Below are 18734 nucleotides of genomic sequence, written 5' to 3'. Positions count from 1 at the left end.
GATTATGCTACACGCTAGTTTCAAAACTGTGTTGAATTCAAGCACTGCTGCACTGCCTATGAAATGCATGCACTTCTGAGTTCAAACTTAACAGTTATCCATACATATCATGAAAATTTAACTAACAATGAAAAAAATGTTTTTGTTTTTCTTAGTCTTCCTCTGCAGGGGTTACGTATTCTACAAGAAACATGAATAAACTTCAAATTCACATCAATAAAGAAGTAACTTTTGAGGAACTGATTTAAAACCTTTTTACTGATTTTTTTCTATGACTCAGTCAAAACTAAAAATTTTCAGAGAATCATGAGTAGTCTGCTGTAAATTAAGAATCGGATTAACCTGAACAGATACAAGAACTTATATTCCGCACCCCAAGGCAATATCCATCTAATGTATTAGGAACGTGTATTTCTTCCAGAATAAGTCACCACTTCCCAAGGTTTATTGTATCTTCCGCTATTGACCCGACTTTCTGACACAGCTAGGAAGAAAAGCATTTTTGTTTCTGTAGCCACAGGAAAGACAATGCTGAAGTTAAAAATGTACATATCCATAGTCTATTATATTAACAGGTCAGTAACTAAGTTTTGAGGGCTAACGCTGCAAGCCCGCTTTTATGGAGAAAATCACTTTTAATAACACGCTAATGCACACAGTTAAAGATACATGCAGCTCTACAAATGGAATATGCTGCAGACCAGTTTATGTTCAGTAGATCCCCATTCCAATATTGGATGATGAGAGAAAGAAGCCCCTTTAACACACATGGTATGAAACGCCCAAGTAGACCACAAGCGTTGCCCAAAAGGAAACAGACCCTGACAAACTCATCATTTAACTGGTTCATCCAATTAATTATCATGCTCAGCATGAGAACTATCCTGAATATAGGTTCATTTATTTAACGCATACACACGCACTAGAAACTTATGTCCACCAATCCAAAGCAGAAAATCTCCATCTTACAGGATAAATCAAATGGATTTACATGTATTTACATGCATAACTATCTTTTGGCTTGAATAGGTTCTCTTAAAATCATAGTATACATATTTTCCATGTGGAGACCAGTCTTGTTTTGCTAGTCTTTCGTACTCCTCTTAAACATGATATGCAATATAAAGTTATATGACAATCAACCTGTTCCAAGACTGTCTTGAGGCAGTACAAAGGCTGTTTCAGATACAACACACAGGTGATGCACATAATTCACAAAACTTCGAGATACTGGAGTTTCCAGACAGTGCCACTTCATTGCACACTCTTCTGAAAGTTTTCTCAAAATTCACATTCAGATTCCTACTCTGATGTTGATAAAAACATGAGTGAGGGTATAAAAATTGCCAACATGCTGCAGCATACCCAAATATGAAGAATCTAAGTATGTCATTGTTTTAAATGAGGAAAGCAGGAACAAGGTTTACACAGGACGAAGTTTTAAAGATTCACTAACAGTCTCTGAATGGGTCAATTGTACACAAAGTGGAACAAATACTCTTTCAGAAAAATATTTTGAAAGGCAAAGGATTAAAAAAATATAGTTGAATAAAACAGATAAATGCAAAGTGCTGTAGTGGAAGGTTGATGAAAGAATCCCCCTTAGCATTGTATGAAGACAAATTGTTAACAAAAGCTCATTACACAAGTCACTACAGCATGTATCAAAAAGGAGAAGCATGTATATCAAAAGGAGAAACATTTTTTTCCACTGTTTCATTGCACAGAGGAGATGTGAACTTCAGTTCTCATGTTATTTCACGTTCAGAAGATACAAAAATGTTGGGACATACATAAATATTCTGGGAACAAAATCAGTGAGATGGCCAAGCTTTTGAACTGGATAGTAATAAAGAATTCCAAATTCACTGTATTTAATCTGCCCAAAATAGCACAAGTAAACTCTATCCTGTTTGGTTAAAGTAATGCAACAAGAACTTCTGCAAAGAAGGCTGCATACCTGTAGGAACAACAAAAATACCAGTCACACACAACAGGACCTAGTGATAGCTCGTTTAATTAATCATCCAATTTTCCTCATGCATTGGTATGATTTTTATCACGATGATTAAATACCTATTTAATGATTGGAAAAATGGGATTTCCACTGCTGCAGACATACACACACCAGAGCTTCAAGTCAATTTTTCTCAAGATACTCCTAGCTGAGCCGTCTCATTTTTGTAAATTTTCTAGTTCTGACACCTTATATGCTATTTGGGTGAAAAAAGAAGATGACAAAGTGGCAAGCTAACACAAAAGGGGCAAATCATCTTATTCTTTAGAGGATTTGCCTATAAAAGTAACATCTACTACCTAAAAAAAAAAAAAAAAAAAAAAGTCTCTTAAAATTATTAGGTCATCTAAAAGCCTCTACCTATAAACCTCACCATTTCATGAATGGAAGTACTTTGAAGAAAGGGACCAAAGGGCACCGGGCCACTACCAATCTGAAGAGAGTGGTAAATCTAACATGCATGTAAAAATCTCTCTCCCATGGATATGCTGTTAGCTCAGTCCAGATGTCAACAATTCTAGTAGTACTGTTCTATCACAGGGGAGAGAGGTTCAACAAGTGCTGTCAAATCCTGTGTTTCTGGTCCTTGCTTTTACAGAATCTGAAACAAGCCATTTATTAATTAAAAAAAAAAAATCCGAGTTCCTTCCAACCTCTTGATTATGCTCCCACATGTTCTCCCACTTATACTTCCTTTCTCATCTTTCCTGTAACAGCAAACATACATGCATATGGCAACTAAGTATGCCTTCATCTGAAAGAAAAGATATATTTTAAAAAGCACCTTTAAGAAGTGAAATGAGTTACTGGCAAATACGAGTATCTTTTTCCTTTGGAAGATTGTATCTTCCTTATTTTTCCTCAAATCTCCCTCCACCTCTTACAATCAAGCTTCTGAGCTTTTATAGCCAGAAATGCTTTAATTTAAACAGCCTAAGTTCTAAAAAAAAAAAAAAAAAAAAAAAAAAGTTGTTTTTTAGTTGGTTGGCAATTGTGGTATCATCCATTTTTCCATCTTTTTTTCTCTCTGGATTTAGAGTTCAGTTATTGAATAGATATCTCTCTACCTGTTTTGTTTCTAGTACATGAACAGTCCTAAAAATTATTACCATAGTCATATTATTGATGACCAAAGGTTCATTTGGTAAGGAAGGCCCTAATGATTGGAAGCAGTGTGGGAAAAATGAAAAGGCCATGGCTCCATGTATTACTGCTCTGATGCAACTGGCTCATGGCTAAAGAATAATTCCTTGTAGCAACAAAGAGATCTTTCAGATAATGAATTTTGATTCTTTCCAAATGCCCTCCTACACAAAATTTTGAGGCCATAACTCTTCAAGCTCCTCTGGACCTCTGCAGCCCTTTTCTCAGAAGAGCTAGGAAGGCAGATAAGGTTGCTCAGTAAAAAGAAAACAACAAAACCACCAGACTAAATCACATTCCTCCAGGAGGAGATTAATTACCTACATGGCTGATCAGTTGCAGGAAGAACACAGCGGAATAGAAGAATCAGAACACTGTCTAAAAAGGAGTCAACAATAGCTTAGGAATTTAGATTTCAAACTTGTTTATAGATTATAGCTATTCTTGAAGGAAATCAATTTAATGTGAAAACTCAAGCAAAAATATGAGCAGTTTTGCTTTATCATCCATCCAGACTACTTGTATTTAACATTTAAATCCTCAGCGAATACATTCTGAAACTTGGCAGAAGGTTAGAAATGAGGCAGAAGTACAGTAAGATTCCTTAGATAAAAATCAGTCTTTGAAAGAGATGATTCAGGAGTACATTTTACAACAGCTTGTACTTGTTTGCTGTTTAGACATATTTCTTTTACAAGGGTACATGAAAGTCAGGAATTTTAGGTTTGTTTTTCTTCCATGAGTAATTTAATTTCAATTAGATACTCGCAAATAAAAATGCTGGTATTAAACAAGTTGTAGTGTAATTATTTGAAATATTTTTTTATCGGTGTTTGAAGAAAACAAATGGTGGCAACACAGCACATCAAAAAAGGGTCTGCCTGGAGCTTTCTGGGGCTGGAGCACTGCTGCAAGGGGAGGCTGCAGGCTGGGGATGGTTCAGCCTAGAGCAGAGGTGGCTTTGGGGCACCCCCACACCTACAAGATGTGAGGAAGGAGACTACACTGGGCTCTTCACAGCGGTGCACTACGGGGGTGTAAGGAAAAATGTTTTCCACCACGTAGATCAGCAGTGGACCAGGACACCCAAAATACAGGATGAATAGATTCAGTTGTCTACCTATCTTTTCCAAAAAAGTTTTTCCTCATGTCTAGTTTGAATCTCCCCTGACACAGCTTTAAGCCACCTCCATCCCTGGAGGTTTTCAAGACTGAGCAAAGCCCTGATTAATGCTGGCCCTGCTTAGGGATGGTCCAGAGACCCCCCAGAGGTCCCTTCCAACCAGAACTACCTTACGACTGATCCTTTGACATAATGATACACAGCCATACAGCTACGTTAGTCATCTAGACGTCAATGTTTTGTCGATCACAAATACTGCCCTGCTTTACACACTGGAGGGACATATTGCCAAGTGGCAGGATCTCCTCTCCTCACCTACTTGGAACCCTCTTTTCACCACCAATGCAGTGCGATAGCCATGTTTGCTAGAACAAAATGCCAAAGCAGACCTCTCTGACTGCCTGCACCCTATATCTAAGATCCAGCCATCTGGCCATAAACCCTGTTGTAGCTGTGCCCGGCCCTCCTGCTGCCTTAGATGGATTTTCCCCACGAACCCCCGACCTGAAATGTTACATTTCCTTTCTCTGGGATAGTCAGCAGAGCCTGATCCTCTCACCAACCCTGCCCTGCACATCTTGTTTGATTACAGGCTGACCCCTCTTGTGCTGTGGTCACTCAGTTCTCGACTTGCTCTTCCCTGTGGAGCAGCCCTGGTTTTGCTGCTTCCCGACAGCAAGCACCACATTCTGAAGCCATGAGCCAGCACTGACACTAAGGAAGGTTAGAGATGATTTGAGGTCCATCTGCCAATACTGAGTAGTGCCAAAAGAGCAGCTGCTGCTTAGAGACAGTGTATGCTGGGGAGCAGCTCTGCTAACAGCTCTGGAGTGTCTCGGTAGACAGCAAACCAGCTGTTTGCCCCCGCATCGATGTCGGGAAACCATGACCTGGGCTGCATCACTAAAAGAAAATAACAACCAAATCAAGGGTTGTGATTATCCCATGTTACCTGGCACCTGTTAGGCCACAACAGGAATAGAGGGTCCAGTGTTGGTCTCTCCAGTTTAAGACAAACGCGCACAAAAATGCAGCAGTTTGGGGCAGGAGGTGGGGAAGACATGCACGTGCAGATGTGTCCACCAAGACGGTTAGAGTGTTGGCAAACTTGACATAAGATGACAGGTTGAGGAAACAGCAGCAAATTTCGCCTAAATGTTAGGCCACAAAAGGTGTCAAGACCTTAAGTCACATAAATGTCAGAGCTGGAAACTAAAGGTACACTTTTACAGTCCCTCTACTAAAGTAATACAACAGGATTCTGGAACAATACCACCACGCCTGTTTTGAATCCCATCTACTTTCCAAAGTAATACTAGCTCAAACAATGACTTCTGAAAGACAGATAAGCCAACAAGATGGTTCAAGACTAAACACTGGTGTCGCAAGTAATCACCAGAGCATTTCATTCATATTCAGCGTTCTTATAAGGGCTCCTATACTAGTCCAAGTCTCTGGGAAAAAAGCGCCTTCAAGGCACCTGAAGGAGCCCATCTTCTGCCGTATACTTTGCAGCCTTATTACTGTGCCTAGGAACCCTAAGAATTTACTAGAATTTTCATGGAGGTAAACAATACATTTTTTTTCTATGCTGAAACTCTCCCAGATACATGGGATCGGTCCATGTGATTAGCTATCCACTGCAAACCTAGGCTTGGTCACAGCTTTAAGAACAGAGTACTGAGGTGAATCCAGCTGTCTGCACACAGACAGTGCTGGTCAGACGGGAACTAGGGATACCAGGGTGCTCATCATCACCTGCAGCTGGATCTCCAGCAAGTGACTCACTGATCCTTTTTCTCATTTTTAAAATCAGAAAAGCAACACTGATTTCGGCTGAAGTGCTTGCTTCAGTTTTGCAACAGAAGGATCCCCTATGCTGCTTCCTTCTCCTTGGCACAATGCTCATCTTTAACCACCTCTCCTCTCCCCAGCCCAACATACCCAATACCTTTAAGTTCACTCTTACAAAAATGGAACAGTTTTCATACCTTTGAGTCAAACCTGATCACAGACAACAGTACTGAAGTTTGCCACTGACCACCTAATCTAGAATTCATGTAGCTACCTACATGTATACTAAAAGGCTTTCAGTCCATGTTTCTACTGAAGTTTTCCTTTCTCATACAATCCCTACCCATCATACATTAGAAGACACTGTCTTTTCTTTCTTTTAAGTTCAACCTACCATGTCACCAAGAAGAAACTGAAGAATTGATTACCTCTGTGCTGTTTAGTTTAAGATTTCCAATCTTCTCCAAGAGATTATTTTTCTTTTAACCTGTTAATATATTTCCTTTATGATTTTTAAATTCACTGGCATAACTACCCTGGTAACCTTGGAAGAGGCCATTTTAGACTAGTTCTACCGTTCATTATAGACTTTTAATTTAAAACTTAGAATTTCTTGGCTCCTAAATTTTTGGATGTTCTTCAGAGTCGTATGATCTTGCCTATAGAAGTCTCTTTGAAAAGTTACCACAGTTTCTCTTAATAACTGTAACATACTGTAAAGCCACGCTCCTTTATGACTGACATTCTATGAGGAATTGTAGAATAAGAACATTTTAAGAAAGACATTACAGACCTTCCTGAGTCCTAAGAAAATGTTATCTATAAACATTCCCTAGTCCATGCAACAGTTTATGTTTCCAAGCTCGGTAGTACTCAGGTGCCCTCTTGCATCAACCACTGCTGTGGCTCGGAGTCCAGCAACATGTTCTTTTCTGTTACTGTTCTGCACTGTTAATCCAACAAGTAGTCTTGCTGCAGTGCTGACATGCAGGAACAATCCTTCCTGACACTGGTTCTGTGGAGAAATGCTCAGATATCAAGCCAAATGAAATTTCCAGAAGACATCTTTAAGTTAAAGAAGCCACAGTAGCACGCACACTAAACAATGCAGGAGTAGCCCTCAGAGCCCTATTACCCACCTACCTCAGTACTTCACTGTAACCTTCCACCTCTCTGATTCTTCCTGCAGGCTCAAATGACAAAAAATAACCTCTCCCTGCCCACCACAACATACACAAATGATGCACATTAAATCAAAAGACATGCTTGTTTCCCAAAGACTTCCAAGAGAGAAATATTTAAGTTGCAAGCAACAAAATACATTTTCTAGACATTCCTACATTCTAATGACAAGCATTTTTAAGAGGTATGCGTTTAGAAGAAATTTCCCCATTGCATGACATTCAAAGTTTTGGTATTTAACATCAACTTCAGCCTCCACAGCAAGTGTGTTTCAGTCCTCTTTCCCCTGTGAATTATGACCACTTAATGTTTATGACAACGCTGTCATTTTAGCCCGTGTGAGACATCCAAGAATAGCCACTGCTAGGGGACAAATCAGTCTGAACTGTGCATCTCCAATACTGACCCAAACTCTGAACTGTTATGTGGAGATTTTTAACTCATAAGAAAGACCTAAAAAAGAAGCCTGGAAAGAAACATATGCAAACAAAAATGATTGTATGCATTTTTGATAATGAACTAAATGCTTTCCTCCCAAACCCTAGATTCCCATGGCTTGGATTTTAGAAGTCATGACCAGGCATTCTCAGGGCAAGCAGAGGTCTGAGAACTGAGAGAAACTCAGACATCCAACAGCCATTTTGAAAGAGAAACAGTACTTTTCTATATCCAGCTGTTCTCTGGTGTTTAAATCAATAAGGAAGCAGACTATTTCTGTTTTCATCAAGAACAAAGAAATTATCACCTCCAAAGCACTCAAAATGTGAAGAACAACACAGCTGGAATCACTAAAAAATATTAAAATGTGAGCCCTGTGGGCTTGGAGCATATATTTGTTTAATGTCCAGTGACAGCAGCATATTACTGTAGAGGTTTGATGCAGAAGTATTTCCTCAGTTACAACCCCACTGTTACACTGATGCAACAGAAACAGCAAATGGGATAGGAGAAACAAGAACTTATTTTTAAATATTGATGTGGTTTTACAGTAAGAAATAATTTTGAAATTAGTGAAACTTCAAAGGAGTCCCAAGAAGATTACATGCTAGTCCTTGCCACATTCACTACAGCTAGCCTATCATTACCCTGCTGTACCAACATTCCCACATAAACCACCAGAGAACAACTCTCCTCCAGAATCATTTTTCTGCTTCTTCACTTTCACTTACAGGTACAAGATATTGAAGGGGAAAACTTACCCCATTTTTTTAATTGGAAGTTAGTTGGAAATATAATTGTTATCAAATATACTTAGTAGTCTGATAACCTGCTGTGCACCAAATTAAGAAATATGTAAGAGTTTTTATATACCAGAATCAGGAAAACATGCCTTTTTTTTTTTTTTTTAGAAGATGGGAATGTGCCCTTATTTTCAGTGTGCTAATGGAAGAAAAAGTGCTTAGTAAGTAGAAACATGAAAAATCCATATTCTGTTTACTAACACAACACAGCACCAAACGACTAGAGTCTCAAATTACCACTTACCAAAATCTACTCTTGTTAGTATGCACTGCATTGGATGGTCAGTTGTATGCCTTGTTGTTGTTGCACCACTTTCATAACAAGTTGCACACAGATCGTAATCGTAGCAAATTAAACACTTGTATCGTCGACCTCGGAAATTTCCTTTTAAACATGCATCACAGCTGACACCTGTAAACAAAAAAAAAGTTTTAAAACAACAATAAAAGCTGTTTTTTTTTTAATGAAACAGATTTGTTCCTGCTCCCTCTCAACAACCAAAAGAAATCAGACATCTCTGACACCTACAGCTTACATACATGACTCAATTTCTAAAGGCATTTGCGTCTCTAATTAAATACTGTTCTTGAAAATCAAGCTCTTGAACTCTAGAAGTAAAGTAAGGGCACACTCGAGCATCTGAAGTGATAACAAATTGTTATAGAATACCTTTAGACACACCTTCCTACAGACATCTTTATTTGGTAGTAGGACTACTAGTATTTGACTATTCAGCTAAGAGTTTTGGGTCAAATGCTCTTCTTATCTAAACAGCATACTGGTTGATCAAGGAAGAAAAAAAATGACAACAAACATCACTTACAGAAGTCTATGAGCTTTTCTACCTTTACTTTCACACTTTTCTTAACATCCTAATTTTCAAGAACACCACAATCATTCCTGATATTACTATGTATTACAAAGTAGGACTTTTTTTTTTCTATTTTAAAGAATGGGGAAAAAATAAAGCTTTTTTTTTGGGGGGGGGGGGGGGGGGGGGGCAGAAGTTAGGCTGCATCAGTGCTCTCCACCTTATTTCTTTCTGGAGCTCAGTACTTGCGCTTGCGAGTACTCATACTATGTGTGTCAGGAAAAGCCTTAACAGATTCCAGAGACTTTCATTTTTTTGTGTGGTCTCAGATGTCTCTTGGTTACTTGGTTAATTGCAGAAGTATCACCATTTTGTAATCTCTCACGCCTAACAAACTTCCTTCAATTGCAGTGGTAAATTAAGGGCCTCCAGGAAAGACACCACCGTATACACTGCAGGCAAAATTTTCATCAACATCCTCTTTCACCATCAGCTAAGGCTTGCTCTTCACAGCTCCCTTCAAGCACAGACTTTAGAGAAACATTACCAGAACAAAATACTGACACCATAACCCATGGCCTATTTACTTTTTTTTTTTTTAAGCCTACTTGCCAGAGAGAGGAGGACTGGTGTTAATTACAAAAAAATGCTTGCATTTCTTTTTGTTGTGCTACCCCACTCTGTAGCATCTGAACAGAAGCCCTAACACAGGAATGCAACAATCAGTTATTGCTTTTAAATCTCTGCTACTTGTTCAAACAATTGGATGACTAGTGGACAAAATTTTCTCTTTTTTTTTTTTTAAAAAAAAAAAAGTTTCTCCACCGACAGGACTACCTTAAGGCATTCTCTCATCATTTCTCAGGTCAAAGCACTGTGCACTGGTATGAATACTGAAGCTAATTCTTCAGTTGCCTTGCTCAGTATGTAGCTTGGGTGTAACCGTACATGGAAGTTTATTCAGAAGAAACTGCTTCAAGAATATCCTTGTTAATAGCCTAACAGAACTAAATTTTTTAGGACTCCAAACTTTTTAATCTTACCCCCTTAGCATACTCTTCTCTGATTTTTCTTCTATTAACTCTGAAGGATCTGGAACGATGTTTGATAATTTGCATACTGTGAGCAACCTGATTTCTGAGGACATCTGCTCATTAACCGTGTAAAATTTTCATGTTTCAGTCCATTTGTTTGCTGTTTTCATACTGAGATGTACGAAGCTTTATACATGCAGCATCCAAATTTCCCCCAACAATGCATGTTATACAGAAAACACTTATCAGCTATTGGCAGCACTGCAAGCCTTTTTGTTGCCTGCTAAACTTTCCAGAAAGCACTCGATCAGCAAGTTAGGCATCGTACTGAAATAAGCAGACTAGTTTAACACAGAGCCTGTGTCAGACACCAACAACTTTCCAAACCAAGTATTAAGCCATGGTTCTCCAAAAAGTGGGGAAGGTACGTCTTATTTCTTTAAACTCAAAGCAGCTGATTTACTGCAGATGTACGCTTCTTTGCCACTGCCAAACTCCTCCTGTCACATGCTTTCTCAAACATCTACACAGATCCTATTTGAGGAAAGACATGTTTTTAAAGTTTGCCTTTACACATTTTCCTCCTGCCAATGGATTCTGAAGTGCAATGCCCCTCCTCCCATGTATTTTGTGATTATTAGTTTTTCTCTGGAAAAATCCAACCATGAACACAAATCACAATATAATGTTTTTACTTAAAAATAAATGCAACAAGGTTTTCAGACAGCAGATGTATTTTGCTTCCTACAATCAATTCTCTACTGGAAAGTACACAATCTGAGCTTAACAACAACAAAATTCAGGTTAAAAGAATAATGAAATTATGCTTTCTACATGTCTCATGGTCAGTATTTTGCCATGGCTCCAAACTACCACTTCTTTCCCCTGCAGAAAGGAGCTGACAGCACTGGATCGATGTACCAAGCTACTTTTGTATGGTGGTTTATTTTTTTCCATGTAGCAGAGAAAGAAAGCCCCTAAAGGAAATTGGTTAAAAAAAATAATAATTAAATTAAAGGCCTTAGATTGGGAACTAAACCCATTTTTAAATCTGAGATATCCCACTGAATCCCTTTATTCTCGTCACTTAATCTTAGTCATCCCTTTTAAGAGCAGTCCCACCAAAACTGAGGCCTGTTGCAGTTTTTCCTGTTCTTCTCCAAGCTGATTACCTGGCTGCCAAAACCTCACCCACCTATCTAAACTGAGATCTGGAAACTGAAATACCCAGCCCAGTAATCTCCTCTGACCCTACCACTTCTATTATAGTAAACACTCTCACTTCCTTATGAAAGCTTTGGTTTTCATTTTTCTCGACTTTAATCTTTTTGTCAACTGAAATTCCCTACAAAACCCCCAAGCACTCAGCAGTAACATATTCCTGTTAGCATGGTATCTTTCACCAGATGCCAATCTTCCAACATTTCCCTGCATTTACCTTATGTTGCAAATACAGCAGGCATATTACAGATTCAAGAATGTCAGATTATACTGGATGCATCCATATTAATCACAGGTTTAGAGAAAAAAAAAAAAAAACAGGCTCTGGAAGGATTCGTTTTGAAGCGAGGAACAAAAGCAAACAACCAACCGAAAGAAAAGACTGAACAACGTGTGACAAAGATTTAGATAGTCAGCATACAATTCTGACTGGTGCAATATGCTAATTAATGACTTTTAAGAAAATGCTTGAGAGAAATCCTCTTAGCCCAGAAGGAATTGCTATTCATTGAGAACGTTTGAACTCAGAGTAAGAAATAAACATTTTAGTTACAGTTTAGGTTTTCAATTCATTACCATAGATTATCCCATTTCTTCCTCAAATTTTCTTCTACGTTGCTGCTGCTGTGCCAAGTACTCTCTTACACTGCCTAACATGCTAAGTAAAAATTTCCTGCTCTCTGACAAAGGTTGGGTTTTTTGTTCTGCCTTTTAAATGCAACTCTGTTCCACTAGAGGGTAGCATTGTGCTAACAGCTAAAGGGGTTCGGTTCATCCTACCTTTCACTACCCAACTCCAACTTCTGAAGGCTGCTTCAGCAGCATCCCTTTGCAATGCCCACAGTCACAACTTTGCATTTTGAGTGAAATCAGTCAGGAGGTACTTGACAGTCTCATTAATAAACTGTTCTTCTTCTTTCATACAAAATTCTTCCTTATATATCAAATCATTCCACATCAGCACCTAATCAAGGCCAATGACCTCAGGAAGATATTGTCACACCAGCATTTTATGTAAAGGATGCTGAATAGTAATTTGTTTGTTTGTTTAAAAAAAAAAAAAAAACAAAAAAAAACCACAATCCTCTCCCACCCACAAACACCTTTGTCACTTTGATCCTGACAATCAAAAACCCTTTGCTATTATGACAAATTAAAAAAAATTAGTTTTGCTAAAAATTAATTATCATCAAATCAACCTCTGCTGGGTCTAACAGGGCGACCAAAGAAAGCATAAAATCTGATTTTGTAACAGGGAAAAAATGCTGGACAGACGTGGTTCAAATGCTAAGTATGTTGGGACTAATTTGTTTTTACAATTGCAAACAAACCTGAGGTGTAAAATCAAGTAAGATGTTCTGCAAGTCAAAAAAAAATTACTGTCTTGAATAGACACATTTATAACAGAGCAGAGGGGTTATTCCACCATACACACACACTCTTGGCTGCCCAAAATACTATGGACTTTTAATATTATTCTGATTGCTCAACAATCTGTTCCAGATAAAAATTATCGGAGAAAATGTTTATACAGCACACACAAGACTGTTCAGACCTACCAAGAGACCACAGAAGTAACATTACACAAAAATTACGGCCTAAATGCAACAAAATCTTGAATACGTTTGTAAGACTGACAAATGAAGCAACACGGGCATTACTTTTTTTTTCAATATTTCACATGGGAAAGCACAGAGGCTGAACCCTACTCGCTACTGGGCAGAGAAAGACCACAACTTTGATGTTTTTCTCAATGAAAAGCAACAGCTTTTGCCAGCAAAATTCAAGAGGTAATTTAAAACCTAGTTTAGATCCCTGAACCTGGAGACATACGATCTGGGAACAAATATAACATGTACAGCATGAGAACATAACGAGTACCTCAGAAGTGGTTTCCTTCTGACTGGCTTCCTGCTCAGGATGGACAAGATTTTAATGAGGAGAAGGTAATGGTTGTCAAGTGGAGTATAAAAATCATCCCTTAAAAAAGCAATCTAAGAGAGCTTCAATAGATATATGTTGCAAAGCAACAGGATGATGGGTATACCCACACAATGCAACAGATTAATGAGGTATTAATTCTCCTCAGGAGTGGAAAGCATACGAGCTACGCTGCCAGATTCAACATGTCACCAGGAATTTGTCTTTGAGAAGGAAAATCTGAAGTCATTTGTAAAACTTCTCAGAACCTCAGCAGAGCAAATAACTATATGCAGCATTAAAAAAAGTCCAAAGGAGAACTTGGCAGGGCTTGTTGTTTGTTTTTGCTTATAAAGAACATGTAACCACACGTGTGCCATACAGAGGTACTGGAACATGTTCCTGTCTCAAACAACAAACTTCGAAAGTGTTAGCAGTACTCTGGACCTATCACATCATTTAACTTTTAGAAATTAAGGGCACAAAGTTCAAGGCTTCTGCCTTCCACAATTACCTTTCGGAAATCCCAACTTCAGCACACAAATGAAAAATAAAACAGTTGAGCCATCTTCTACGGTATAAAAGTCTTCAATCTGTACAGTGCATTTCATTTTTATATTCTGAAGATCATAAGTAACACTCCTTAAAATATGCATCTGATAATTTTCAATGTAAGATGTTTTTTCAGTGTTTTTTTTTTTTTTAATACATTTGCTTGACACTAACCATCTCATCTGTAGTCTACACGTCAACCTCTGACCTTAAAGCAGTAAATTCTGCCCAATTTTTCAGTTCCTTCTGGGTCTGAAGCTAGGAAAATATATGCCACTTGATACCATTAGAAGAATATTAAGCCAAACATTTCTTAGTTTAGTATCCCCACCTCTCAGTGCAGTCACTACTGCCAAATTTGAGAGGTTGACTTACAGAAACAGCAATTTTTGTTGTTCGCGTGAAAAATTCACCAGAAGTTCAGCAAAGCCAGCAAAGTCTGATTTTAAGCATCTTAAATGTTACCTAAAGCAGAATACAAACACAAGCATCATGGAGACAGATGTACTACACTGCACATACTCCACCATTCCCGCAGCTCCAAGTGCTGAACAGAAAACCCACACGTCGTGTCCTTTAGCTACTCGAGGTAACTAAAAATGCTCTGCCTCCTCACGCATCCCGTGAGTAACAGGGCTGAACACGCAGCATCTTCCTACAGCAGCGTGGAAGAGGAAGCAGCCAGACTAGCACACCTCCTAAAAGAACTGACAGGACTGAAGCTGCAGGCAGGGATGAGGTAGACTTGCATTTGGGAAGAGATGGGGGAGAAAAGGAAGGAGTGGTGGCTATATCAGTCCAGAAGGGCAGAAAGGCTTTTGATGGCTCCACACAGCAGCAATCCCCTATCTGCCCCTACCATGAAAGTAACCTTTTCCCCTCCGTAATTTCCTGGTTCTCTGATCACGCCTTTCAACTCCTACACCACAAACCTTAAACAGCTGACTGCCTGCACGCCAGGGAGGACTGTCCCAGACACAAACTTGTACCTGGCCAGGTAATTAATTAAGCAAATTACCTTAAGGCCTGCGTGTAAGGCATGGCACAGTTGTACTACTTGCCTTCACCCTGCTTTTTCTTAACTTGAATTTGCGAATGTTTTAAGTCACTCATTTCTGTTTGATTACACAAATGGTTTTAATCATGCCGTACTAAAACCAGCCAACGAACAAAATGACCATTACGATAATGCACAATCCCCTTCAACACCACAAAAAACACACTGAATACCAAAAGAAAGTCACTCAGTGCTTCACTCCCCCAGATCCAACTTTGAGAGGGAGGCCGCAGTATCTAAATGCAACAACCAAGGCTGTTTCTATTCCTCCCAGGAACACCCTTGAGATATACCCAATTATTTGTACGTCAAGATCTTAATTAAAAAAAAAAAAAACAGAAGCAGTTTTACTTCAAGGCTTTAGCTCTCTGCCAGGCCAGTTTGAGGCCTCTCCCCTGTACCAATGGTGCTGCCCAGCAGATGGCATCGCATCACACAGCGACATTCCCGCAGCAGGGCCAAGAACAGTTTTGCCACCATTAAAGCAAAAATAAATGCGAAGTGCAACATTTTTTTAAAAATAGATCCCAGAAACACCAGCGGTTTCGCTACTACAGCAGTAGCTGAAACCGACCAAAAGAGGGAAGTTATTTGCTTACAACCCCAGTCAGATGACATAACAGCAATCTCATAAACCCTGACCGTGAAACTTTTTCTTTTTAAATATCACCTTTTCCAAAAGGAACAGCAAAGAACAGCAAAATCAGTATGAATTTACTGAACACTGTCCAAAAATAAAAAAGTGATCAATTACTCAGATCGTAATGTACATTTGCCCAACTACCCATTCACCAAAAAAGGTGATACGATACAAATACTTCTGTCAGATGAGCTTTAACTATTATTCATTCTGTCTTGGAGCAGACAAAAATAGGTTCTGTACACACACCCATAACCTTGATCAGTTCCCAACAACCCCAATCATATATTTTCCCTGCACAACAAGAGCAACCACATCCTTCCTAAACATTTCTCATACAATCCTGATATTTTTCCATCTCTTCAAACACACCTACGAGACATCATGAAAAACATAAAAGAAAAAAATAGGAATTGCTCTAGAAGCTGCTGGAGACATTGGACTTGCAATGTAGACATCATTTTACTGAGAGTCACTGTACAGTCTATGCTCCAAAACAACGACTATCATGGCAAGCAAGGAGGAATACTTTTGCATCCTCCCTAACCAGAGAAGGACAAACTTACCTATACTGTGGAGAAAGCAGAGGAAATACTGCATATCCTTGTGCCAAAATGCAGAAAATAAGCTTGGATTAAAAGAGGATTTTAACAGGCTCGTAGGAGTCCTGGGCAACCCTCCCAGGTAAGAGGAGAACGCAGCTGCAGGAGACCAATTCTAAAATGTATTTATTTATATATATATTTTTAACTACCCTACCCTGTTTCTGTCTAAGGATTTATTTCTATTCTTTAGCAAAAAAATACCTTGGAATCCGCCTTGAAACCTCCTACAATAATATTTCCTATGCCTCCTGTTTTATTACTTTTACAAGTTACTGCAAATAACCACAAAACAAAAGGCAAACCATTTCCTCACAGACACATTAGAAAATAAAAACAAAACACCTTAAACAACAACAAGGGTGTATTAAATAGTCACTACCATCCTAAACAGTGAGTTGTGTGCTTCCTACCCTGATCAGGCTCTTCACCAGTTGTTCCTTGAAATCACGGACAAAACTAGGTTATAGCTTTAAGCCCTGGCCTCCTAAAGCATGCAGATGTCGTCACTGAGAGTACCACAGACTTCTGTATTTTTAACAGAAAATGTTAAATGTCCTCTCAGATGGAGATACTACAATTAACATATCCAAATATTTAAAATGCAGCAAAATTCTTAGCATGTCATGAGAACTGATTCACAAAGGCGTGCTAGACATACTTAACAGACCTTTGAAGTAGAACCAAAAACAGCCTACATTGCAATGACTTATGATTGACCAAATTTGGGTTTCTAATTGAATATTTGATTTTTTAAAAATGATAGAAATAATTTCATTTTTGATTTGATAGATTTTTGGTAACGTTTTATACAAATCTAATCCTTCATTAATATAATTTAATTTGACCTTCAAAACCATCACAATGTGAAAGCCTGCTAAAATATTGTAAACACATTAAACAAATTTCAACACATTTATTAGGGCACAGAAAGTTTGTAATGTGGCAGCAAAGGAACTGGCACCAGACACGATCTTATTTAACAACACTGTTAATCTGGAAAATGGCAAACAGCATGTGAATTCTATTAACAGAAAAATACTTAAACTGAGGAAAGCTGTAAACAGTGCCAGGGCTAGAAAATAATAGCAACAGCACTGGGCTGTTACTACTTACCCTGTATCTAGTAAAATCAATAGCAAAGTTTCTTATTTAAGAGACAAAGACAAGTTCCTGAGTTTATTTTAGGCCAAAAAAAAAAAAACAGAAAAAGGTGAACACCAACTGAAAGGGAACTGGGATGGGAGGAAGAGCATCACACAAGAATTAGTTTTATCAGTGTTAAAAATGTGAATAATCACAGAGCAAGTTCCGAAGAGAAGTTAAACAGAAGAACTGGTACTTCTCTGTTGAGCCCTGCAAGAATTAGAGGCAGTCTTCTCAGAAAACACCCTGCATATTTTGATTAAGGGTGTTATTTAAGAAGAGTAACAAAAAAGAAAAAAAAACAACACAACAGGTAGAACAAGACATGTCCAATCAGGCACTGGAGGGCACCAATTAGTATGGCTCAACTCAACTGAGCAGAAAAGTAGAAATGCTTGACAGCCTCAACTCCTTTTTCTATGAGCTACTGTTATAGGCAGGCAAGAGAAAAACATCAATATTCAGAACACCTGGAAGAGTCAAAATTCATCAGCTTTCCCTGTAAAATTTTGCAAAAGGCTTAGCAGAAATTAAATACTTCATTGAGGTACACCCTGTACGTAGCTGTTGTGTCCAAATCAGATACTCAGCTTGATTTATTTTTGATCTGTCGGACTTGCTCCTAACCCTCTTATACCTAAAACATTTACAAAATAAAAAAAGCATGGCAACCTTTTCTCCCATCCAGCACAGAGGAGAGGCAAGATTTTGCACAAGCAGGAGTGCAGCAAGCATGCAGCACTGTCCGGGCAACCACAGGGCTAGAAGGAGGAGACAGAGGGTTTCAAAAACTCTCACAAGGCGTTGACTGGGAGAACACGACCCATGATAGCCAAGACTTACAGGACAGATTTGCACAAAGTGGTTTGGAAATACGCAGGCTTTTCACGTCAGGAAAACAAAACCAGAAAGCAGCTGGAAGAGGGATGTGGAAAGAAGAGCAAGTGGTTCTCCTCACTGAAGTGTATCAGCAACATCCAATACAAGGCAGGCAGCTGTAGCTGGATTCCTCCTTGTTACCCCACCAGGTTTATAGAGACGAACACGGTAACACTTTCAAACCTACAGCCTACTTTCAACATTTCCATTTTGTACGGTGCCACGGATGGCGCAGAATAAATTTATCTTCCTTTAATACCACGCGAGGTCTCAGAGCTTATAAAAATAATCCATTTTTTCCAAACACAAACGAGAATGCTAACATGAATGTACTTTAAAAACGGCAATAGGAGGTTAAAATCCTACAGCGC

The 18734-nt window shown here is 38.7% G+C and overlaps 1 protein-coding gene across 2 annotated transcripts in view; it reads right to left on the bottom strand.

Moving 5' to 3' along the window:
* LOC137848286 (E3 ubiquitin-protein ligase KCMF1) overlaps positions 1 to 18734 on the bottom strand; it is a 48026-nt gene that overhangs the window by 14514 nt on the left and 14778 nt on the right. For both annotated transcript variants that reach the window (XM_068667318.1, XM_068667319.1), the window contains one exon: positions 8745 to 8912. In XM_068667318.1, coding sequence (XP_068523419.1) covers positions 8745 to 8912 — 168 coding nt within the window. The remainder of the gene's footprint in view (positions 1 to 8744; positions 8913 to 18734) is intronic.

Source organism: Anas acuta, chromosome Z (assembly GCF_963932015.1).
Source record: "Anas acuta chromosome Z, bAnaAcu1.1, whole genome shotgun sequence".
In the NCBI taxonomy this organism is placed as follows: Eukaryota; Metazoa; Chordata; class Aves; order Anseriformes; family Anatidae; genus Anas; species Anas acuta.
This window is presented reverse-complemented; position numbering and strand designations above follow the sequence as displayed.